The sequence below is a fragment of the Ambystoma mexicanum genome, chromosome 10 (genome assembly GCF_040938575.1).
Source record: "Ambystoma mexicanum isolate Mex_15411 chromosome 10, UKY_AmexF1_1, whole genome shotgun sequence".
Lineage (NCBI taxonomy): Eukaryota > Metazoa > Chordata > Amphibia > Caudata > Ambystomatidae > Ambystoma > Ambystoma mexicanum.
Genome location: NC_090932.1, coordinates 1,158,818,834 through 1,158,844,499, shown reverse-complemented (window position 1 = coordinate 1,158,844,499; position 25,666 = coordinate 1,158,818,834). Strand labels below are relative to the sequence as shown.

General features: G+C 49.4%; 1 protein-coding gene across 1 annotated transcript in view; it reads right to left on the bottom strand.

Moving 5' to 3' along the window:
• SNRNP200 (small nuclear ribonucleoprotein U5 subunit 200) overlaps positions 1 to 25,666 on the bottom strand; it is a 983,530-nt gene that overhangs the window by 671,392 nt on the left and 286,472 nt on the right. The window contains exons 7-8 of the mRNA XM_069619090.1: positions 14,437 to 14,589; positions 14,103 to 14,202 (exon numbers count right to left, since the gene is read on the bottom strand). Of these exons, the coding sequence (XP_069475191.1) occupies positions 14,103 to 14,202; positions 14,437 to 14,589 (253 nt within the window). The remainder of the gene's footprint in view (positions 1 to 14,102; positions 14,203 to 14,436; positions 14,590 to 25,666) is intronic.

Below are 25,666 nucleotides of genomic sequence, written 5' to 3'. Positions count from 1 at the left end.
GATGAATGTTGCATCATATGTTGGTGGTCTGTATACCAGGATGAATGATGTTGGTTTTTGGGCTCGCTGTTAGGTGTATTACCATGGTTTCGCATTTGAGGATGTTGAGCGGTTCGTCAGTTTTTATTTTCAGGTGTTCTTTGAATGCTATAGCGATGCCTCCTCCTTTTTTGTTTTTTCTGTTTATTTGTAGGCATTTGAAGTCTGTCAGAAGGCAGCTTTGCAGTGTAATTTTGTAGTTGTCGTCCAGCCATGTTTCTGTGATGAACAGGATGTCAATGCCGTTGTCGTCGAGTAGGTCGAAGATCTCTGTTGAGTGATTTGACATGGATCTTGCGTTTATTAGGTTGCAGTGGAGTTCGGAGGTGTTAGGTTTGGGTATTGTCGGGGGTCGCCTTCCGCCCGATGTTGAGGTTTCCTTCTTGGTCGGCCACTTGTAGGGCTGGGGGAAGGGGGGGGGGGGGTTGGGGTATCTGCGTCTTCGAAGAGTTCTAGGTTTTGTCTTGGGTTTTTTGTGTTTTCATCGGGTTCGTCTTCCGGGGGTTGTGGTTGTTGATTGGAAGTTCCTCTTGCTTTGGTGATGTAGGGCGTTATTGGGCCGCTCGTCTGTATGTTGTTTGTTTTGGTCATCCTTCTTCTACTTGCTTGTGTTAGGTTGATTGATGTTGCTGCTTCTGATGTTGGGTTGGATTGCCGTGGTGGCCAGTTGTCTGCGAGGTATGGAGTTAGGTAGAGGGATTTTTCTCTTCTCTTAGGGTTCCTTCGGTTTGGGTTCCTGTCTGTGGTGGTCCAGTCTATGATTGTTCTAGGTTGCTGTACTGCCGTGTTTGTTCTTTCGTCTCTTCGTCTTTTCCTAGGGAATTGATTGTTTGCGCGGCGTTGTAGGATTGAGAATTGTTTAGTCTTTGTTTGGTTACGTCTAGTTGGTCCTGCTTTGGAAAAGTTGTCTTGTGGTGTAGTGGCTGGTGAGGGGGTGTCTGCTACTAGTTTGGCTCCGTCTATGGGTGGTATTCCGGTTGGGGTTGACCGCTCATTCAGTCGCTGTCCTAGAAGGGGAAGGTGGTGTTAAGGGTTATTAAGCTGGGCGTCATCGGTGGCTCGCTTTACCTGTTCGTCTCCCTAAGCGGCCTATCAATGCAGTTTGGGGTCACACAATGCACTTTGGACACTGGGCCCTGCTAAGTTTGAGGCACCTGTATAGTGAGAGAGAGGCCTAACTATGCAGTTTGGGATCAAACCTAGTGCAATTTGGGCACAGGACCCAGCCAGCAATGTAGTTTGGGATTACACAATGCAATTTGGGCATGGAGGCCCTGCTAAGTTTGAGACACCTGTACAGTGGGAGAGGCCTAACAATGCAATTTGGAGGTCGCACAGTGCAATTTGGGCACAGAGGCCCTGCTAAGTTTGAGACAGCTGTATAGTGGTAGAGAGGCCTAACAATGCAGTTTGGAAATCACACAGTGCAATTTGGGCATGGGGCCCTGCTAGGTATGAGACACCTGCACAGTGGGAGAGAGGCCCAACAGTGCAGTTTGGGATCAGACCTAATGCAATTTGGCACGGAGGCCCTGCTAAGTTTGAGACACCTGTACAGTGGGGGAGAGGCCCAACAATGCAGTTTGGGAATGCACAATGCAATTTGGGCACGGGGCCCCGCTAAGTTTGAGACACCTGTATAGTGGGAGAGAGGCCTAACCGTGCAGTTTGGGATCAAACCTAGTGCAATTTGGCACGGAGGCCCTGCTAAGTTTGAGACACCTGTACAGCGGGAGAGAAGCCTAACAGTGCAGTTTGGGATCAAACCTAGTGCAATTTGGCACAGAGGCCCCGCCAAGTTTGAGACACCTGTACAGTGGGAAAGAGGCATAACAATGCTATTGGAGATCACACAATGCAATTTGGGCACGGAGGCCCTGCTATCAATGCAGTTTGGGGCAGTGGGCAGTAATTACATTGAACGACATTGGTTTTGCCTAGTGGTCAGGTATCTAGGGTAGAGTGTACCTCTCCCCAAACCAAGCCACCCTACCTTACAGGGCCTTGTATTTGCTTGTTGACGGCTGGCCACTGGCTTCCCCTGCAGACACCTGCTGACACTTCCTGGAGCCGCCTCTGTTGGAGCCGCCCTTGGCCTTGGGGCTCTTAGCCGCAGGGGGCTGCCGGGCAGAGGGCTGCCCTGGGAGGACCAGTGATGAAGGGCTCAAGGCCCAATCAGAGCGGGGGTGAGCGGGTTGGGAGGCGGGAGGGGAGCGCAGACCAGGAACAGGGTGGGGGGGTGGGAGAGGGACGCTTGTGGGCCTGGGGGCCTAGTTAGGCCAAAAAAAAGTATGTGGTGCCCAGGGATGGGCTTCCTCACCTCGCGTCGGCTGTTTGCACAGGATCCTAGTCGTAGACCGGACAGATGGCAAGACACCTCTGTGATGTACAATGCCATCATCTCCTATGCTACACCTGATTTAGCGAGTCTAAAGTCCAAATGGGAAAGAGATGTGGGAGCGATCCTGCCGGAAGACTGGATTGCAATACTAATGTACCCAAGGGAAAAGGCCATATCATCCAGACTCCGCCTCATACAGCTCAAAATATTACACAATATACTATCCAAGGGTAGCACTATCACTGGGGCAGAAACACGAGCCCAATTGCCTAGGCTGTCACTAGGAAGAGGGCACCTTCCACATACTGTGGGATTGTCCTCACATAAAACGATACTGGCAACAATGCTGTGACACATTATCGCGGGTCCTGGGCTGCACTATACCTAGATATCCCAAACAATTGCTGTTGGGTGTGGAGGATGAGGCATCAATGTCGCGCAACGATAACTTGCTGTTTTCAACCTCCACAGCACTGATTTAACGTAACATTGCCAAACTGTGGGGGCCTAACAACTCCGGAACATGCACAATGGATCGCCGATGTGGACGCATGCATAGCAATGGAGCAGCGAGTATATGTGGCTAGAGGCTGCCTGGCGAAAGCCAATAAGATCTGGGGAAAATGCCCATTAATCTGTTGGAATCTATACACTAGATACTTTATACAAACTGTATTGAAAATGTCAATATGTTACACTGTCACTACTGTGTGTTGCCAAATCTTGGAACCAAAGTTATCAGAACTGTTTGAATGTTAAGATTGATGGTCTCTGTATAGAAGTAAGGCAGTAACCGTGGGCTACAGTTTCCAAGGCCCAATCATCCATAGTAATGTCTCGCCATTCTTCTAGATGCTGAGACAGTCTGCCCCCCCACCACACCCCCACTATTGAACTGTGACTCAAGACCTCAGAGGATTTGAGGCAGCTGATGCAGCGGCAGATGGTAAAGAAGCCCCTGCTTGAGCTGGCTTTGACCCCTTCCTCGTCCACCACATCTTATTTGGCCTTTTTGACTGTCCATTCCTCTCGACCTTACAACGGAGTAGTAGCGAAAAGATCTAACACCCCCCCCCCCCCCAAGGTTGTCCACTAGGTCAAAAAGGCGGAGGTTGCAGAATAGCTGCTTCTTAAGATTTGGCTGCCGCTTTCGAGGTCTGCAACTTCAAGATTCTCGTCAGCCTTGTTGCCAAAAAGGTGAGACCTGTCAAATGGCATGTTGAGAAGTCTGGACAGCACATCCGGTGCAAAACCAGACTTCCGCAACCATGCAAGCCTGTGCATAACGGTGCTAGTAGCCATGGCTCTGCTGATGCTATCAGCAGAATCCAAACCTGACTGAAGAGACTCGCACATAGCTCCTTTGCTGTCTGGAACTATGGCAAAGAACCAGTCTCTTTCATCCCCTTCGGGAATGTGCTCTGCCGCCATGGAATGCAGTCCCATAGAGAACGTAAACTTTGAAAGGGCACATCTGGAGTTGGCAGATTGGAGTGCCATACTCCCTGTGGAAAATGCCTTCCTTGCCCATCCATCTACTCTTTTGTCATCCCTACCTGGAGGGATGGTAGGGTAAGCCGCTTGCTTAGATGTTGCAGTAGCTGCCTGCACCACTAGACTCTCAGGAGTGGGGGGTTTAGACAGGTAGTCGAGATCACTACTGGAAGGGCGGTACTTCTTGGTCAAGTTTTTATTAACAGCCGGATGGGTCTCCGGTGTCTCCCAACTCGTCGCCACCCTTTTCTGCAAGGCAATATGAAATGGTAATATGGGATCTGACTGAGGACCTTTATCTAAGATGTCTGTTAGCATCTTGTTTGAATAGAAATGGAGGCCTACTCCACCCCATGTAGTCCACTACCTTAGACATGAGTTGTCTGTAGGACGCGGTATCCAGTCAAATGGTCGAAAAAAAAGGTCGAAATTATATATATTTTAGTTTGGGATGGTAAAAAAATGTTTTTAATAAAGAAAAAAGGGGGTAGGGGCGGAACACCCCCATAAAATAAATAAAAAAAAAATCGACCCTTTTTTCGATCTTTTGACTGTCGATCAAAAGGCATTCGATCCTTTTGTTTTCGATCATATGACCTACAACCGTAGGACGCATTGCATGCACCCAAGACTCTGGTCTCCCAAACTGCAACAAGGTGAGATATCCACCCCACTTGCAGTCTGTAGATTATCATAGAGGTCTCTTAACCTGGACTCCTCTGCAATAAAACTCAGGTACATTTGGTGTACCAAATTGAAGGCGAAATGGAGGCTCTTCATCAGACTGCTCATTTTTCTCATATATGGAAGAAAGACTTAAAATAGTCTTCTCAGTAGTGGCACATAGGTTTTCTCAGCAATGGGAGTTTTTGTAAATAATGAGTTCGACGTTAGAAGAGTCGCAGAAACCTTCTTCATTGGCGCTATAGGTTTTACTGGGGCGCTCAGCGTCGATGGCACAGCTGGCAATGATGGCAATGATGGCGCCGCCAGCAATGTTGTTGATGGCGTCGACGGCCTCGACGGCCTCGACTTAGGTTTCTTGCTCGACTGATCCTTCGATGAGACTATCGGATAGAGGCCTCAAAAGCTCTTGATGCGGATCAGGCCTTCGTCCTGGGCTCGAGGGCGTGCAGGATTTAGGTTGAGCCCTTTCCTTCCCGGCTTCTTTCGAAGGCACAGTAGAAGCATGGCTTGGAGGCTTCTGTTTTTCAAATATTTTGAGCATCTTTGTTCTGAAGGCCTCCCACTCGGCAGGAGTGGATTTTTTGGTTGAGCAAGAAACCCTCTCAGGGGAAGCGTCCGATGAAGACGTCGACTAAGGCGACCTATGGGGCCTTCTCTTCGATTTCTTCTAGGACGAAGAAGAGTTGTGGGAGCCACTCCTATCTCAACCGTTTGGCATTCTTCCTCCGAAGAGAGTCGCCTCTCGACTCATCGGTCGAAGGTGTCTTGGTCAGGGTAGTAGATTTAGGGATTTGGCCTACCGTCAACTTCCATTTTCGTTCAGTCAACGCTTTTCCAGTCATGGACTGGCCCTTGGAGTAGTCTGAGGTGTTATGGTCTGCTCCGAGGCACCCCAAACAGAAACGGTGGGGATCAGTCAAACACATTTTCGACCCACAATCGTGACACTTTTTGAACACGGTCTTCGGGGTTGTCGGTGTCAACGAAGAAGACATCTCGATTCTCTCTCGATAATAAGGAAGTTGGTCGTGAAAGTGATGAAGAAGCATGCCCTATTTCTTCAAAGCTAAAGCTGTCGCGGAAAAACAGCCCTGAAGCCAACGGGCACTGCGTGTGCTATATGCCTTCGATTACATCATGCTCGAGACGGAGACCTGCGAGGGACATTGAGTCGACACCAGACGTACAGCGCGCTCTGCCAAAGTTTTTTTCCAAAGCAGCTGAAGCTGGATAACATTTGTTTTACAGAAGTAATCCTGTCATCAAGGCTGAGAAGCTAATTAATAGGCCCTCTCAATTGCTTGGTGACTGCCGTGATTGAACCGTTGTTATATTATGGACTTCTTCCGGATGCGTTTCCTCCATATCCCTCAACCTGTATATTTTTGGTACACTTTATGTCTAAAAAGATAATTATGTATGATTGGACCGTTCACCTGTAAGGAATTGTATATGTTTTATATTGATGATTTTCATTTTATGAATTGGATCGATTATGTTTCTAAATCTGAATTTGATATGTATATGTAAAAAGGTTAAAGTTTAACCAAATACATTAATGAAAAATAAAAAAAAGATAACATTTATCAAAGATAAGGAATACGTGGGAGGACTGTTAGGGAGAATGCTCAGAGATGTGCTAATGCCCTCCACATTAGAGGCCAGAGCAACTTTGCTGGATTTTGAGGACTTGATTTTTTTTTACCTGGAGAGATAGGGACCCTTTTTCCCCCCCACACTCTCGTGTATTTTAATGTGATTTTGAACACTGTTTCTTTTGGTTGTGGAGTCTGACAAACTCCATAGGCATCATCTTTTACATTGTGTCACACAGCACCTTCAGTGCAGGGGCACAGGGAAGTCTTTTAGATTTCCAAAGGCATTAAATACCTTCTCTGAGATAAACTACCATTTCCCAGAGCAGTAAACCGAAATTGACTTTACTTACATTTGTAACTTTCTAGACACAGCACACACTATCTTACAATAGGATGCAGGAGAGTTTACTTAGTATCCCCCTTTGTCTAGCTTCCTATGTAGCGTGTTTTGTTACCCTTTCCTCACTGAATGACTGGTGGCAGTGGTTTCGTTTTAACTACCGTGGTGTGCATTTACCGCAGGCTGCGTTCGTAGCTGAAGTAAAGCACCCAAGGGTGCCATTTTTGTCAAGAGCCCCGGTCATCTTTTTTCGCCATTTCTTTGTGGATAGGTCCTTCTTGAGATTTACTCAGCGCGCCAAACCAGGCTTGGTCCCATTGTTCGCTTTGCCTTTGGCGGGATTCAAGAGTGAAGCCTGCCTCTGGCTCCAGGGTGTCTGGGGTAGGCAGGAAGTGAGGGAGGTGCCCAAAACTCCCTGTGCTTAGTCTTCTAGGAGACCCAAATGCACTCTGTGGTGATTGGCCGGCTTACTGTCCAGTAAGGACAGCCCCCCTGCTGGGCGAGTGACAGCTAGGCTGGAACGAATGGGAGAGAACTGAATAAAAGGCAAGGCTTTTGGCTTGGAAGGCAGAGTCGACCACTGGACGAAGGAACCGAAGAAGAACTTTAAAAGGACGCCTGCTGCAACTCATGGACCGTTTGTTTGCCCGGTGAAGCCCTGCTGCTGTGCTGAAACTCCAAATTCCTATTGACAGAGAAGCCCCTGCAAGGACGACTTCTCCCCTTGAGTTGGTGTGACCAATCAACTCCAAAGTAAGCCACCTGGACTTCCTTCTCGAAGCTGGTTGAATTTCCACAGAGTTGCTGCAGGAAACTGTAGAACATGGAAGAAGAGCACCAGATTGTGTGCGTAGCTTTTAAGTTGGCCAAGAGCTCCAGGAAGATCCTCCGGACTCAAAGGAAGCAGGACTGACCGAGCCTGAGCCCCCTCAGAGTGTAGGACCCCAGAAGCAAGGAAAGTCCAGCTTGACAACCACGAACCGCAGTGTTGCTATTTGCGGTAGTCGCAGGAGCTGAAACAGCGAAGTGCCACTTGTTGGAAAGATTGGCGGTTGCAAGCGGTGACCGGCCCATTGCAGTACAGAAGTTCCCAGAAGTCCTCCCTCTTGTCCCCACAAATGAGGCCCAGGAACAGAGAGATCTGCAGAACCACACTGGAACAGAGGTCATCTGCTGCACTTTTTCTTCAATACAAAGGTACTGTAAAGTCTGAGAGTACTTACCTCTTACTATAGAGTTGCTTGCATCTTCTACTACTCACAAGTCTAATCAGCTTGTGGCCCTACATTTGATTCTCATTTTCTTTAAGACTTCTAAAACACTGTGCAAAGACTTTTCTACTTACCTACCAGAAGTGCTTCATCCTATATAAGACTTTTGCCCATTGACTTTGGCTTAGCCTGTTGTACTGAATGACTCTTCCTAGGGGATCCAAAATTATTTGCTTGCTTAAGAATATTTGTGATCTCTTGTTGTTCTAATAACCTTTTCCTTCTACCCACTTCTAAGAGTATTCTAAATGCCAATAGTAAGATATTAATGTCCCCAGTACCCTAGCTATTGAAGTCACCTGAGGGTGTAGATTGTGTCTGTGGGCCATCCCAACAGGGTCTTTACTGATTTAGAAAGTAAGAGTGTACAGTATTGAAGTGTATTTGTGTGTTACTTTGTATATTGCTCCCTTCTGATGAAGGCTTACTCTGACTGATAAATGAATAATTATGTATTCAACAAACCTTGTATGTAAGAGTTTATTTGAATACCTGTCACTGTGAATCTCTGTGCAACTCTTTCTCATCCGAGAAGCAGGTGAGTGTGCCCCCCCCATCCGCGACCCCACCCATGTATTTTTTAGTTTAATTTGGCTCCCCAGGCCCCGCGTTGACCCGTGCTTCCCTGCCTCCCCTTCCGTGTTATCCCTCGCCCGCCCGCCTCCCAGCCCGCCCCCCACCCCTAGTCCCGCTCCCCCCCCCCCCCGACCCGCCCATCCCTCCCTTCATCACTGCTCCGTCCAGGGCAGCCCTCTGCCCGGCAGCCCCAGCGGCTAAGGGCCCCAAGGCCAAGGGCGGCTCCAACAGAGGCGGCTCCAGGAAGTGTCAGCCGGTGTCCGCAGGGGACGCCAAGGAAGCCACAAGACACCGACAAAACCGTAAGTGTTTGCTTGGGTGGGGGGAAGAGCAATTACTCTACTCCAGAAAGCTCCAGCCACTCTAACCTACATTTCAATGGCCCGCAGTATAATGTCAACTAATGATTGTTAGCATACGCCACACTTAGATGGAATCTCTAATAACCTCTCTATGAAAGTTGAACTTAATATTGTTCCCACTTGCATTTAGAAGTGTACCCAATTGCATTTAGAAGTTGCGCCCGGTAGCCTCCCTGAGAAGGTTGAATTTGGAATTGTTCCCACCTGCATTTAGAAGTGTACCCAATTGCATTTAGAAGTTGGGCCCATTAACCTCTCTGAAAAGCTTAATTCTGAAGTGCACCCAATTGCATTTAAAAGTGTACTCAATTGCTTGGTAGAGTCTCTCCCAGGGGTTACTCACCCAAGAACAGGTCATTGGGCTGAGTTTGTGCTGGTAGAGATTCCCAGACCCCCCTTTGTTTGCATACATTAACTTTGGGTTTCACCCCAAGTTAACAGGGCAATCCAGACGTGGACCCCTTGTTCACTGTTCTTAGAGAGGCAACAGTTTCACCTCACTGATGATGCCCAACAAGGCTGAAACACGTGTATGGGGTTATTGATGGTACTCTTGTTCAGAGGAGAATTGCCTAGCATTTCGGCGCTGGACTGCCCCTGGGCAGGACAAAGGCTGATATGCGGGGAAATTTCTTCTCTGTGAAAAGGACAGTGAGCTAAAGACTTGGTAGAGTCTCTCCCAGGGGTTACTCACCCAAGAACAGGTCATTGGGCTGTGTTCGTGCTGGTAGAGAGATTCCCAGACTCCCCCTTTGTTTGCAATTGCATCTAGAAGTTGCGCCCATTAGCCTCTGTGGGAGTTGAATTTAGAATTGTCCCCACCTACATTTAGAAGTGTACCCAATTGCATTTAGAAGTGTACCCAATTGCATTTAGAAGCTGCGCCCAATAGCCTCTGTGGGAGTTGAATTTAGAATTGTCCCCACCTACATTTAGAAGTGTACCCAATTGCATTTGTCGAGAGCGGATGAATGAGGAGAGCGAAAAAAAGTGAATGTGTAGTGTGGATGAGCGTATGGAGCGAATGAGTGAGCAGATGAGCGCGTAAGCAGACAAAAGTACAAGCGTGGAGTAGACTGGTGTGCATGCGCAAGAAGGACAGGATTGCATTTGGATGGAACACATGAGAGCATGCATGAAGCACACTGGAAAATGAAGGTCAGACTTGAGCTCGCAACGTGAACCAGAGCAAATGAATAAGACGTGAATGTGTAGGACAATCGAACACCTGAAATGAACAAAAATGCATAGACAGACCTGCCCACACGTAACTGCGTGACATACTTAATATGCTTTGGAATGAAGGAAACACTTGAAAACATACCTCATACCACACCCCACGCTTACTCTCTCCCTTACACCACCACTCATCTAGAACATAGAGATACTATGACACCATTCGGTATAACTGTGCTCCTATCTACATCTCCCGCTTACTCCACATCACTCTAAGTAAACATTGCTGTTTCACACCCCCAGCCAGGCGTTCTCAGGCCTAATGCAGCCACACTCGTTCTGGATGAAGCCGACCAGAGCGAACACATACTCCTGATCTCTCAACCACCACACCTACAGCTAAGAAGCAGCTACCACTTGTATTCCGCACCAGCTGCACACATACCTGGTGCGCACACACACTTTTGGACTCTCTCTACTCTCTCTACTGACCTGAACTTCGGTTCCCAAGGGCGTTCAACCTACCAGCGCCTTCAGACCATACCAATGGTATATAAGGCGCTATATAAATGCAAAATAACATAACTCCCCTACAGCTCACATTGACGTCTCTTGAGATAAGGAGCCTGGCTGCTCAACATGCAACCAAAACTGTAGTACAAGCGTATACCCAAGGTTGGGTTTCCTATACCTGTAGTCAGAGTTGTGTGTAGTGCACCCAAAGGGTACTGCATTCAAACTTTGCCTAACAAGGACACGATCCATTCGAAAAAGTTTCAGAACAGCAGCAGGGCTTCACCAGGCAATTCAAAAGGTCCAAAGGGATGCAGCAAACTTTGTTCACAGTTTCTTTGTCGGGTTGTTCTTCCCAATGGTCGACTGTCACCTCGCCTTTTAAGTAGGTTTCTCCCATTGATGCACAGCGTAGCTGTCACTCAAACAGCAGGTTGGCTGTCCTGCAAGGACAGCCATCCAGCCAGTCAGGACTGGGTGCATTCAGGCATTCCTAAAGAGAAAGGGCAGCAGAGGTTCGGGAACCTCCCTAACTTCCTCACTTCCTGCCCTTCAAGACCCAATGGAGCCAGAGGCGGGTTTCAGTACTGAAGCCCGCCAAAGGCAAAACGAACAAATGGCTCAAACCTGGCTTGGCGCGCAGAGTAAAACCGAAGAAAGACATCACAAACAGAAAATGGCAAAAAAAAGACCGGGCTATTTTGACAAAATGGTCACCGATGGGTGCTATACTGCAGCTGAGGATTCAGCCTGCGGTAGACAAGCACAATGGTAGGAAAATTAAACCACTGCCACCAGCCATTTAAGTAGTGAGGGTAACATGAAAAATGTAACATGACATGAGTAGGTAGGAAAACCCACAGTACTCTACATAAGATGGTGTATGCTGGACCTACAAAGAGAAAAAGGTAAGTAAAGTCAATTTCACTTAAGTATTCTTGGGAACATTAGTTCACACAAGAAAAGGTATTTAAACCTTAAGAGAAATCTAAGGGATTTCTCTGTGACACTGCACTAAAGGTGCTGTGTGTCACCATACAAAATGTAGATGTCTATGGAGTTTGTCAGACTCCAAAGACAAAGGACACATGTAATCCAAATCAGGTCAAAACACACGAGTGAGAAAAAGGGCTCACTCACTCCAGGATTGAAATGTAAAAGTTTGAAAGTCCAGCAAAAGAGCTGGGGGTCTCGAAGGATGAAGGGAATTAGCACAGAAATGAGAATTCTCCCCAACACCTGCAGTGTAGATTGTGTACCCATTAGTCTTTCGTGGTGTGTAATACTTCTGATTTTGATGTGCATTTGGAAGCTAAAAATACATGGTATATTGTTATAACGGATTGATACGCTAATACTTGATATTGTGTGCGTAGTTGATTGTACCTCAACACCAAACTCATAAGCTTTACTTCTCAGCCCACACTACTCCAAGTGGTTGGTCAGAGCCAAGTGCTAATCACACTCGGTTGGCCTTCCAAAACCCCACACCACTGCTGGTTCTAAAAATCCCCCATAACAAGGGCATAGTTATTTAAATGAGAAAAAGGTCATGCAGAGAAAGATACTGTCAGAAAGGATACAAACTCAAAATGTGCAGGCCATTGTGGGGTCTTCAATCAGCAGAAGAGAATAATCATTTGTTAGGCAGAATTGCAAGCAGTACCCTCTGGGACCACCACATACAATTAGGACTACAGGTGTAAGCAAAACCAACCTTTGGTATTAGTCTGTGCTACACAGTTTTTGGTAGCAAGCTGAGCAGCCAGGCTCATCTCAAGAGGGAATGTGAGCAGTGCAAGGATGTTAAACAGAGGTCTTACAATCACAACGGTTCAAGTAGACACTTGCACTCAAGGTTTCTTGTTAAAACATTCTTAATTTATTACACAGTCATTTAGAAAACATTCAGTAGAAGGAGGCAAATTATACACAAACACTTCAATACCAAACCAATAAGTTTCTGAGTAAGTTTGGCTCCCCTGAAATTGGAGCAAAATGGCATTTCAGTCACTTTAAATAGGAGTACAAAGGCACGAGTTAATAAAATAAATCCCAAATACTTTCTTAGGCAGTGCAAATAGTTTTAGTTCACTAGAGGAATCGATTCAGTTCAATAGGCTGAGTTTAAAGTCAATGGACTAGTGTCTTGGATAGGAAAGAGCAGTTCTTGTAGTAAACAGTAAAGTCTTTGCCAAAGTTCTGAGAAGTAGTTTTTACGAAAAATAATCATATGATGATTCACAAGCTGATTAGGCCTGCAAGTTGGGAAAGTTTCACAAACCTTCACCGCAAGATAAGTTCTCTCAATCGGGTTGGCACAGTACCTTAAGAAGAAAAGATGCAGCTGAAGACGTTGGTTCCTGGCAGTTCCTGCAGATCTCACTGTTCCTGAGCCGCAGTGGTGGGGACAAGAGGGAGGACGTTGGGGGGACTCATGCACTGCACGGGATCGTCAGTTTGTGTAGCTGTTCTTCAAGCACACAAGCTGGTGTCCTCCCCCCTGGTTAATCCATACCTAGCTTCGAGAATGGTATCCAGGTGGCTTACGAGTTGATTGGTCCCACCAACTCAAAGGAAGAAGTCGTCCTTGAAGGGGCTTCTCTGTCAAGACCAACTTGGCAATTCGTACCTGCAGCAGGGCTTCACCAGGCAAACCAACGGTCCAGGAGTAGCAGCAGACGTCCTCTTCCAGCTAGTCTTCGGTTCTTTAGTTCCAGTGGTCGACTCTGCTTTCCAGTCAGAGACTCCCATTTTAAACCGTTCCCTCCCTTTCATTCCAGCCTACCTGTTACTCACCCAGCAGGGTGACTGTCCTTGCCAGACAGTCAGCCAATCATGCCAGAGTGCATTTGGGTCTCCTAGGAGACTAAGCACAGGGAGTTCCGGGCACCTCCCTCACTTCCTGCCCACCCCAGACACTCGGGCGCCAGAGGAGGTCTTCATTCCTGAAGCCCGTCAAAGGCATACGAAGAAAGGGGCCAAACCTGGTTTGGCGCGCAGAGACAAACACTAGAAGGACTTATCCAAAAAGAATAGCGGAAAAAGAAGACCGAGATCCATTTAAACAAAAGGGGCTTAAGGCGCCATCTTGAAAAACATGGCTCCCGCGATTTTTAGCTACCGGTGTTCGCGGTCGGGAAAAATTATGGTAGTTCATTGTAAAACCACTGCCACCAGCCTTTTCACTAGGAAAGGGTAGCATTTGACTGTTACATGCGTATTTAGACACAGGGGATACTATGTAACACCTCCAGCACTCTATTGTAAGATGGTGTGTGCTGGGTCTAGGAATTTGGAAAGACTAGTAAAGTCAATTTAACTTAACATTCGCTGGCAAACCATAGTCTATCCCAGAGAAGGTATTTAAACCTTTGGAAAGTCTAAAAGACATCCCTGTGTCACTGCACTGAAGGTGCAGTGTAACAGACATGAAAAGATGATACCCATGGAGTTGTCTAAAACTCCATAATCAAAGAACACAAGAGTAAAACACACATCAAAATACATGAAAGAGTGAGAAAAAAGGTTCACTCTTTCCAGGTAAAAAAATAAAGTCCTGAAAATCCAGCAAAGTTGCTGGGGGTCTCTAAATTGAAGGGAAATCGCACATTTATGAGAATTCTCTCTAACATCATTATAAAAGAAAATGCAGCAAAATGTTATGTTAATGCTTTGATATTGCAGCAAAATATTTCTACTCACTCATCATGCGGTGCTGACGTAGAACTTTGATGAAGTCAAAGGTGTTAAAACCTAGGAGAAGCACCAACTGATTCTCACAATCGCGGTCATCACCTGCCGTCTGTAGGGAGGTGAGAGGAAAAAAGGAAGTTAATATCAAATTAAAAGTGACTGGCATAATGTTAAAGTCAGAATTGAGTCACCAAAGGGAAAAACAGGATCTGTGGTGTGAGGTCACCAGCACAGATCAAGCGCTGGGGAATTGCTTCAGGTGTCTGGCATTAAGCAGCAAGGTGTTGGGCATAGCTTTGACTTTGCATGTTCAGTGGCAGGTCTCAGTGGATTGTCTCAATACCTTCAGGATCTCAAGAACCTCATCGGCTTTCTTCTGTGACACAATGGCATCGTCATAAAAGCGGCTCAGCTGTCTCTGCAGCCAGAAGGCATCAATGTCTCTGGGGTGAAGGTCCTTCTTCTTAGTGCTCATCAACTCCCCAGAAGCCACAAGCTGGAGAAAAAGCAGGAGAGTGATTATTGCATGCACATCTACACTCCAACTTGGGAACATACAAACCCTGCAATATCCCTGCAAAAAAAATAAAAACGGGTCTTTCCACCTTTACTTTAATTTTCCACATCGCACTTCACCATCTCCCAAGTATTCAACTGCTTAACCCTCCCAAGTGCTTTCAATACACATGAATAGTTTTGCGCATGAAGACTCACCACACTCCCACATCGCCCTGTAACAAAGCAGTGGGGTAAAACACATAGCAGACAATCTAACTGCTTCATTTTTTGTATTTCTTACAGGGGAAGACAAAACCAATTCACTTCGGGCTAATATGTGCATGAAAGAAACAATCATTGAAAGGATGATCATTCAGAATGTTGCCGTCAAATATCAGTCAACTGAAAAGTCAGTGTCCGTTGAAGTATCCATGCAAAAGCAAACTTTACAAGTTCTGGTTAGGCCAGGGTCATGGTTGCTCAGAGCGACTTAACGCAACGAAACAGAAATGAAAAGATTGTAGATGTTAGGTAAGGAACAAGTTACTTACCTGTAACTGTTGTTCTCCAGCATGGGTCTGGCATGGATTCACATGCTCATGAATATTCCCCGTCGTCAGGCTGGGAATCCTCGGTAAAGAAAAAACCAGTATCAGTTTCGTTTCTGATCTGTCTTTCGTAGTAATAACCAATCACTGGTCTCTGCGTCATACTGACCACAGCCAATGACTGCCCTCTACCTAAGCACCGCCTCTGGCAGCCATCTTCAGATTTGGAAGCACGTGAAGTGGCAGTATGACCAAGTGAAGAGCCGCAGAGGGGTAGGCGGGAGGGTTGGCATGTGAATCCATGCCAGACCCATGCTGGAGAATAACAGTTACAGGTAAGTAACTTGTTCCTTCTCCAGCATGGGGTCTGGCATGGATTCACATGCTCATGAATAAAGAATACATAGCAGTACACACATTCACAACCACGGGAGGTGGCAAAGGCTCAACATTAAGCATTGCATCAAACTCAACATTAAGCATCTTACCTCCTCACCAGGCTCACCTCAGGCGAACAGGTTGCACAGCACTGCTTGGCCGACCCTGGACTCCTCCCTGGAATCCCGATCGACGCAGTAGAACTTCGTGAAGGTGTGCGTCGACCTCCACGTAGCAGCCCTGCATATGTCCAGCAGGGGCACACCAGAAAGGAACGCCGTGGTAGCTGCGATCGCTCTGGTGGAATGGGCTCTCGGACGGCCAGGCAGCGGTCGGTTTGCCAACCGATGACAGTACATGATACAGCCGGAGAGCCATCTGGAAATGGAAGCCTTCGAGAGAGCCTTCCCCTGATTGACAGGTCCAAAGTTCACAAAGAGTTGTGACGTCTTCCGAAAACACTTCGTGCGGTCCACGTAGAACTTCAGCGCTCTAGCCACATCCAGCGAGTGCAAAGTTCTCTCAGCCGGCGACGAAGGCGACGGGAAGAATACAGGCAACACCAAGGGTTCGTTGAGGTGGAAGTCCAACGGTACCTTGGGCATGAAGGAGGGGTGCGTCCTGAGCACTACCCTCGTGTCGTGAAAAGTCAAGTACGGGGCCTTGCAGGAAAGGGCCTGGATCTCTCCCACTCGTCGTGCGGAGGTGATGGCCACAAGAAACGCTGTTTTCCACGACAGAAACTTCAACGGGGCCGAGTGCAGAGGCTCGAACGGAGGTCCCATGAGCTTGGTCAGCACCACGTTGAGCTCCCACGCCCGGGCCGGAGCCTTCACCGGCGGGAACGATCTGAACAGTCCCTTCATGAACTCTTTCACCAGACGATGAGACCACAAGGACGTCCGCCCCGTGGTTCTGGTGTATCGGGCGATCGCAGCAAGATGAATCTTGATGGACGCGTGTGCCAGTCCAGCTTTGGCCAGCGTCAGCAGGTACGGCAGTACTTGGGGAGCCGTAATCCGTAGAGGGTTAATCTTCTGTGCGTGGCACCAGACAGAGAACCTCTTCCATTTGTGTCAGTAGCATTTAAGAGTCGAGGACGCCCTAGCCTTTGCAAGAACCTCTCTGCAGTCGGCCGGTATGTCGTATCCTCCAAACTCTAGCGCTGCAGGAGCCAGGCCTGCAAGTTCAGCGATTTCGGGTCGTGGTGGAGGATGGCGCCTCCTTCCCTGGAGAGCATATCCGCGACCACCGGCAGCTTGATTGGCGGGGACGCTGACAAGTCCAGAAGGTCTGGGAACCATATCTGCCTCGGCCACGCAGGTGCGACGAGGATCATCCTGCACCGTGACCTCTTGAGCTGGTTGATGAGCCGGATCAGCAATGGCAATGGAGGGAACGCGTATAGAAACAGGCACTCCCAGGGGAACGAGAAAGCATCGCCCATGCTCCTCGGCTGGGGAAACCTGCTGGCGAACCTCCGGCACTTGGAGTTCGTCGCCGTCGCGAACAATCGATTTGGGGTGTGCCCCACCGTCGGAAGAGGCGGTCCACTAGATCCTGCCGTAGTTCCCACTCGTGGCACGAGCGCTGCTCCCTGCTCAGTGAGTCGGCGATGGTGTTTTTTATCCCTGCCAGATGAAACGGCACCAGAAACATCCTTTGGGCGACGGCCCAATGCCACAGATCCTGCGCCTCCCTGGACAGGGCTGGGGACCTGGTTCCGCCCTGTTTCCTGATGTAGAACATGGTGGTGGTGTTGTCGGTGAAGATCCTCACCACCTTGCCCTTGAGGGCAAGAAGGAAGGACCCGAGGGCCCAAAACACTGCACGGAGCTCCAGGACGTTGATATGGAGGGACTTCTCCGTCGGGAGCCAAAGGCCTCTCGCATGCAGATTTTCGGTGTGCGCTCCCCACCCTTCCAGGGAGGCATCCGTGGTCACTGTCTCCTGGTGGCCGGGGGTCTGGAAGTCCATGCCCGTCGTCAGATGCGCGCGGGTGCCCCACCACCGGATCGCTTGTCGGAAACTCTTGTCAAGTGTGATCCTCTCCTCAAAGCTGCCCGTAGTCTGGATCCAGCGCACGTCCAGGAACTCCTGCAACGGGCGCATTGGGAGCCTGCACAGGGGGATGAGGTAAATGCAAGAAGACATCATTCCGAGGAGGGACTTGATGGACCTCACTCTGGCCGCGTCCGCAACCAGCATCCGCTGCACCTTGCCCAGAATGGCCCTCGTCCTTTCCTCCGACGGATAGGCCAGGAGCGACACTGTGTCGAGCTTTGCTCCCAGAAACAGTGCGTCTTGCGCGGGCACCAAGTGGGACATGGCGTAGTTTATGGAGAATCCCAGGTCCGTGAGAAGTTGGACGGTCCTTGCCGTGTGCTCCACGGCGAGCTCCTTCGTCTTCGCTCGAATGAGCCAGTCGTCCAGGTAGGGGTAGACGTGGATCCCCTCTCGGCGCAGCTGCGCCGCCACCGGTGCGAGGCACTTGGTGAACACCTTGGGTGCCGACCTTAGTCCGAAGGGAAGGGCTCTGAACTGATAGTGACGCCCTTGGACCACGAACCTGAGAAACTTTCGGTGCCCCTTTAGGATGGGAATATGGAAGTAAGCATCCTCCAAATCCAACAACGACAGAAAATCGCCCTCCAGCTGACCCAGGACGTGTTGGAGGGTGACCATCCGGAACTTCTGTGCCTTGATGAATTTGTTCAGTCATCGTAGGTCCAGGATGGGACGTCATCCTCCCGTCTTCTTCTTCACGAGGAAGTATCTTGAGTAAACTCCGGAGCCCCGAAGCCTCTTTGGGACGAGCTCGATGGCGCCCTTCCTGAGCATCGCCTTTACCTCCAAGAGAAGTTGAGGGACGTGAAGTTCTTTCCTGGCCACAGGGGGGACGCGCGGGAACCTTCTTTGAAACTCAAGCGCGTGACCCTGGGATAGGGCGTCCAGCACCCAACTGTCGGTGGAGATGGACTCCCACACGCTGACGAAGCTCGCCAGCCGGCCTCCCACGGGGTGCTTCGGTGGGGGCCCGACCCCACAGCCGGTTCAGTCCTGCTTCGACGAGGCTTTGCCGCCTTGACCTCCTTGGCGACGATGGCGGGGTCCGCCTAACTTGCCTCGTCCCCTGTAAGCTTCCTGCGACGACGAACGGGCCGCTTGACGGTAGGTGGAAAATCCACCGCCGGAACCTTTGGAGGCACCCTTGCCTCCGCCGCTCCGAAAGGGCGGCCGCCGTTGCTGGAGAACCCCAAGAGCCCGGGCCGTCTCCGTGTCTGCTTTGATGGCTTGAAGGGAATCGTCCACTGTTTTCCCAAACAGGTTGTTTCCATCGAACGGCATGTCCAAGACTCTGATCTGCACGTCTTGACGGAAGTCAGTAGCCTTGAGCCATCCACGCCGCCTAAGGCACACGCCGTTGCCCAACTGGCGAAATCCAGTGTCGGCGATGTCCGTCGCAATCGTAATGGCGTGGTCCGACGCCACCTCACCTCCCTGCAAGATCTCTAGGGCATCCGCCCTCTTGTCGTCCGGTAGAAAGTCCAGCAGGGGGGCCAGTTTGTACCACAGCTTCCTGTCGTAGCGGGCTACGATAGCCAAGGCGTTGGCCGCCTTAATCGTCGTCGCTGCAGACGAGATGACCCTGCGTCCCATCGTATCCAATTTCTTTCCCTCGCCGTCCGGGGAAGTCGACGTGGAGGCCGCACCACCCCCCCCCTGCTTTCTTCCTGGCCGCCGTGGAGACGACGGAGTCCGGGGTCGGCTGTGCCCGGAGGCACAAGGGGGCCGCGTCCGGGACCCGGTACTTCTTCTCGTACCGATCCCTTCTAGCCGGCGTCGTGGATGGGTTCTTGAGGAGGGCGAGACCCTCATCCCAAATATCGTCCAGTAGAGGCACGGAGAGGACCGTCTTCCTCTTGGCCTTGCGCCGTTGATAAAGGAAACCTTCCTTCTCCTCCGGGCAGAGCTGGAAGAGCTCGGATGCCCTGGCGATCATGGAGGGAAACGATCCAATCTCGTCGGGCGGGGAAGCCCGGGTGGGAGGTGACGACGGCAGATTCTCGTAAACCTTGTCGTCCGTACCCGTCACGGCCGTGTCAGTCCCCGTATCATCCCCACGAGTCGTGGACGGGGAGGAGGGCTGAACAGGGTACGATGGCTGAAAAGGAGGTGGAGGGTGAATCCTTCTCTTAGGGGGAGGGCTCCCAGAAGGGCCTGGCTCCGGGTCCCCCGTCGGGAGCGGTTCCTCCGCTGGTGGTAACGGCAGTCTCGTCCTTTTCTCCGAGCATAAGGACTGTATAGCCAACAAAATGGCCGCCGAGTTGTCTTGCGGCGCTGGTTGAGGGGAGTCCGACGGGCGGTCAGGGGCCCCGTCGGCACCCTCGACTATATCATCGTCTCCTACGTCGGGATCCCTCCCGACGGGCTGGTCTTCTTCCACGCCAACGCCGTGGCTTAAGACCTCGATCAGCTCTTCCTCACAGGTTGAGGCCGAATCCACGACGACCTCCTGCCCCCCTTTTTCTTCTCCGTCGGAGGTTTCACGGGGGTCCTGTCGATGGGCATAAAAGAGGTCTCCCTCCGCGGTGGCAGGGAGACTGAGCCCCGAGGTCGCCACCACTGGTGTAGCCTCCACAGGCTGAGCCAGGGCCGCCGCGACTGTCTCGATAGAGGCCTTGGCCGGATGGATTAAGGCTTTCACCACCTTAGGTGCGCTCACCGCCTTCTCCTTGGGGGGGGGGAGACACTGCCTCACTCTCCCTCCGATGGGGCCTTCGAGCTCGACCGGGGCCTCTCCAGGAGCTTCGCCGGGTGCTCGGCCTTCCTCCTACCCGAACCAGAGCGTTGGCTCGTGGTTGATGGTGCCGGGGAGTATGCGCCCTGCCTGGCGCCCGTAGAGCCCGACCATTCAGCGCTCCCGGTGCCAGCGGACTCGCGGTGCTTGGCCTTCTGTTGGACCCCCGTCGCCAGGGCATCCTCAAAGGTCTTAGAAGACCGCTCGGATTTCTTCCTCTTCTTCTCGCCTGACGGGCTCTTCCCTTCCAGCCAGTTGGCGAGACGTTGATGGCGGTCCTTCATGGTCCGCTCCGACATATTGCCGCAAAACGCACAGTCCTTCTCCACGTGCGTCTTGTCCTCATGTAGGCAGTAAAGACAAAAGGATTGTTCGTCCTCCTTAAAGACATTCTGAAGCTGGCATCCAGGGCAGACCCTGAACAGCTTTCCGGGCGTCGAGCTTCCCTTCTCCTGGGCCATGTCCGAGATGGGCCTGAGAAACTTCTGGAGTCCTCCAAAAGCGTAGCTCGACGAAATCTTCACCCTTGAGGGGCGTAGACGAATCCGACACGGGTCCCCGTTGATCGGATGAAGAAACGGTAGAGCTTGCGGCTCTTTTTGACCGAAAAAAAAATCAAAGTTTTGAGAAAAAAACGTGAAAAAGTTGCACTAACGCTCGAGAGCAATAGCACGAGGATCCCAACACTTGAACGTGCGGTAAAAATCTGAAGATGGCTGCCAGAGGCGGGGCTTAGGTAGAGGGCAGTCATTGGCTGTGGTCAGTATGACGCAGAGAACGGTGATTGGTTACTACTACGAAAGACAGATCAGAAACGAAACTGATATTGTTTTTTTCTTTACCGAGGATTCCCAGCCTGACGACGGGGAATATTCATGAGCATGTGAATCCATGCCAGACCCCATGCTGGAGAAACACAAATGCACTTCAAAACTGTACACTCTTACTTTCTAAATCAGTAAAGACCCTTTTAGGATGGCGCACAGTCACAACCTACACCCTCATTTGACTTCAATAGCTAGGGTGCTGGGGACATTAATAACTTATTGTTGGCACTTCGAATATTCTTAGAACTTGGTCAAAGAAAAAGGTTATTATAACATAGAAGAGACCACACATTCTTAAGCAGGCAAATACTTTTGGATCCCCAAAGCAGAGTCATTCAGTACAACAGATAAGCCAAAGTCCATGGGCTTAAATCTTATATAGGATGAAGCACTTCTGGTAGGTAAGTAGAAAAGTCTTTGCACAATGTTTTAGAAGTCTTTGAAGAAAAGAAGAATCAAATGTAGGGCCACAAGCTGTTTAGGCTTGTGAGTAGTAGATGATGCAAGCAACTCTACAACAAGAAGGTAATTTCTCTCATACAGTACCTTTGTATTGAAGAAAAAGTGCAGCAGATGACTTCGGTTCCTGTGCAGCTCTGCAGATCTCACTGTTCCTGGGCCTCAGTCGTGGGACAAGAGGGAGGACTTCTGGGAACTCCTGCACTGCAATGGGACGGTCACAGCTCGCAACCGGCAATCTTTCCAACAAGTAGCACTTCAGGGTTTCGGCTCCTCGGGACTAGCACAAAAAGCAACACTGGTGTCTGGCTGTCGAGATGGACTTTCCTTGCTTCTGGGATCCTGCACTCTCTTGATGGGACTCCGGCTCGGTCAGTCTTGCTTCCTGGGGGTCCGCAGGATCTTCCTGGAGCTCTTGGCCAACTTAAAAGCAACGCACACAATCTGGTGTTCCTCTCGCTGGAGTTTCGGTTTCCAGCAGCGACGAACCAGCTACGAGAGAATGTCCAGGTGGCTCACTATGGAGTTGATTGGTCCCACCAACTCAAAGGGAGAAGTCGTCCTTGCAGGGTCTGTCGACACGAATTTGGAGTTTCAGCACAGCAGCAGGACTTCACCAGGTAAACCAACGATCCAGGAGTTGCAGCAGGCGTCCTCTTCAAGTTCTTCTTCGGTTCCTTCGTCCAATGGTCGACTCTGCCTTCCAAGCCAAAAGCCTCTCCTTTTATGCAGGTTTCTCCCATTAATTCAAGCCAAGCTGTCAGTCACCCAGCAGGGTGGCTGTCCTTGCTGGACAGTCAGCCGGCCAATCACTACAGAGTGCATTTGTGTCTCCTAGGAGACTACGCACAGGGTGTTTCGGGCACTTGCCTCACTTCCTGCCCACCCCAGACACCCTGGAGCATAGGCGGGCTATACTTGTGAATACCGCCAAATGCAAAGAGAACAAAGGGACCAAACCAGGTTTGGTGCGCAGAGTAAATGTCAAGAAATACCTTTCCACAAAGAAATGGTGAAAAAAGACGACCTGGGCCATTTTGACAAAAATGACACCCTTGGGTGCTTCACTGCAGCTGCGAACGCAGGCCGCTGTAAATTTACACCACGGTAGTTAAAAGTAAACCACTGCTAGCAGCCATTCTTCGAAAAAAGTGTAACATAAAAATGTTAAATGAGAAGCTAGACAAAGGGGATACTAAGTAACCCCTCCAGCACCCTATTGTAAGTTAGTGCGTGTTGGGTCTAGAAAGTTACAATTGTAAGTAAAGTCAATTTCACTTCACTGCTCTTGGAAACAGTTTATCCAAGAGAAGATATTTAAACGTTTGGGAAATCTGAAAGACTTTCCCAGTGCCACTGCTCTGAAGGTGCTGTGTGACACAATGTAAAAGATGATGCCTATGGAGTTTGTCAGACTCCATAACCAAAAGAGAAACAGTGTTCAAAATCACATTAAAATACATGAGAGAGTGGAAAAAAGGGCCACACTCTCTCTCGGTTAAATAATCAAGTACTCAAAATCCAGCAAAGTTGCTGGGGATCTAATGTGGAGGGAATTAGCACATTTCGGAGAATTCTCTTTAACAAGGCCCATTTTAGATAGCAAAAAGACTCACACAAAGTTAGAGAGTTTGTTGAAAAAAAAAATCACTGTAGGGTCACAAGCTGTCACACTTGTGAAAGTTAGAGTTGAGATCAACTCTACAAAACACAGCTACTGCAAGTCTCAACTGAGAAGAGCAAGCTACAGACAATGAGGCAAGTACCGCATAGTCAGAAAAGTACCTTTGGTTAGACGAAGAGGGTCGAGCAGGCTTTGGTCTGGTTGGTTGTATACGAATGGTTTGTTTTGCAATTGACCTTTTCACAATTGACCAAATTGTGAAGGACTAATATATGATACATTACTCTCCGTAATCGTATTTCTGATGCTTGTATCTGCTTAGATTCACGTGCTGTGCATAGGCCGACATCTAGTGGAAGCTGCAGAGTATTACAGTTTGTTTTTCGAAACTCGAAAATGGGTGTCGACACAAGGCGTGCCAGTAATACTATCCCTAATTTGACGTCCACTGTACCCATGATCCCTCACGCGTCCAGGACCCTCAGATTGTATTTTTTCTGACATGAGGTAGCATGAGGAGTAGCGCAAGTACAGATTATCCAAGCAGATAGATAGAAAGATAAGACTACAAGCATCCATGCGCCTTCTCTCAGAGGGGAGGAAGGGTGGGTCGCATGTGAATCTAAGCAGATACAAGCATCAGAAAAATAATTACGGTGAGTAATGTATCCCTTCTGAGGCTTGTGGAATCTGCTTAGATCACATGCTGTGCATAGATCAGCGAACAGTACCTGAAGGAGCTGGGATGTGAGAAGGGTCATGAGCAGATAAATGTCTAAGAATCGCTTGTCCCACTTGATTATCTGTCTGGGAATGAGTGTCAATGCAGTAGTGCTGAGTAAAAGTGTGAATAGAGCACCAAGTAGCTGCTTTTCAAATGGTGTCAAGTTGTACATTTGCAATGAAAGCCAGAGTGGCCCCAATGCCTCTTGAAGAGTAGGCTCTTGGCGTGAATGGCAGAGTTTTTTCAGAAAAGGAGTAACACAGCTGGATACAATTTATAACCCACTTGGAGATGGCACCTTTAGAGACGCGATCTCCCTCTCTGCCTGTAGCTACGGATACAAACATTTGGTCTGTTTTCCTTAGCGGCCTGGTCTCGTCTACATAGTATAGGACCGACCCTACGCACAACTAGGGTGTGTAGTTTCACCTCAGCAGAGCTTTGGGGTTCTTGGAAGAAAGCCGGAAGCTCAATGGACTCGTTAACGTGGAATTTGGAAATAAACTTAGGTGAAAACCTGGGGTGTGTTCGTAAAACCAGTTTATCTTTATGAACTGTAAAGAAAGGATCCTGCACTGACAGAGCCTAAATTTCACTGACCCTTCTTATCGATGTAATGGCTACTAAGAAGGCAGTTTTATAGGTCAGGTGTTTGAGACTGCTTTTATGCATGGGCTCGAATGGGGGGCCCATGAGTTTAGCCAGCACCACATTAAGGGCCCATCCTGGTGGTGGGTTAGAAATTGGAGGGTGGAGTCTCTTTACCCCTTCCATGAAGGCTTTAACCACTGGTACTTTCCACCACAATACCTTGTTATGGGAGGTGATGTATGCCGACAGAGCTGCCAGGTGTACCTTTAGTGAATTAAATACCAACCCTGCGTCCAGCAGGTGGAGCATGTAGGTGACAATAGTGGAAGGAGGGCAATAAACTTGGTTGATTTGCTTATTCTGGCACCAAATAACGAATCTTTTCCATTTGTCAAAATAACAGCGCCTAGTGTTGGGCTTCCTAGATTCCTTTAGGAGGTCCATGCACCTCTGTGGTAAGTTGAGGTGTCCAAACTCTGACTTCAGGAGCCATGCTGCCAAGTTCATTGAGCTGGGTTGCGGATGCACTGTTTGACCTTGGTGCTGGGATAGTAGGTTGTACCAGCACGGGAGTCTGATTGGTTCGCACGTTGCTAGCCTGCGCAGGTGTGCGAACCACGGTTGTCTCGCCCACATGGGAGCAACTAGGATGAGCGTCATCGATTCCCTGTGCATCTGGTTGACCACCTTCCTCATCAGAGGAGTTGGTGGAAAAGTGTAATCAAACATCCCTGACCAGTTCGTCCACAGGGTGTTCCCCTTGGAGCCTGACTGGGGAAACCTGGATGCGAAGTCTGGGCCTTTGTCCGTTTTCGCTTGTGGCAAATAGGTCTATAGTCGGGAACCCCACTGTGAGAAGATGTCTTCTACGACTTCTCTGTGTAGAGACCACTCGTGTTCTCTTGGTAGAGGATCTCTGCTCAAGGCGTCTGCTAGAGAATTGAGATCCCCTGGAACATGTTGAGATGACCGGTAAATGTTCCGTCGGAGTGCCCTTATCCATATTTTTTGGGCAAGCTTGGACAGATTTGGCAAACAAATCCCTCCCTGTTTGTTTAAGTAGAACATTGCTGTCGAGCTGTCTGTTAAGATCTGCACTGACAGGCTCAACAGGTGGGGCTCG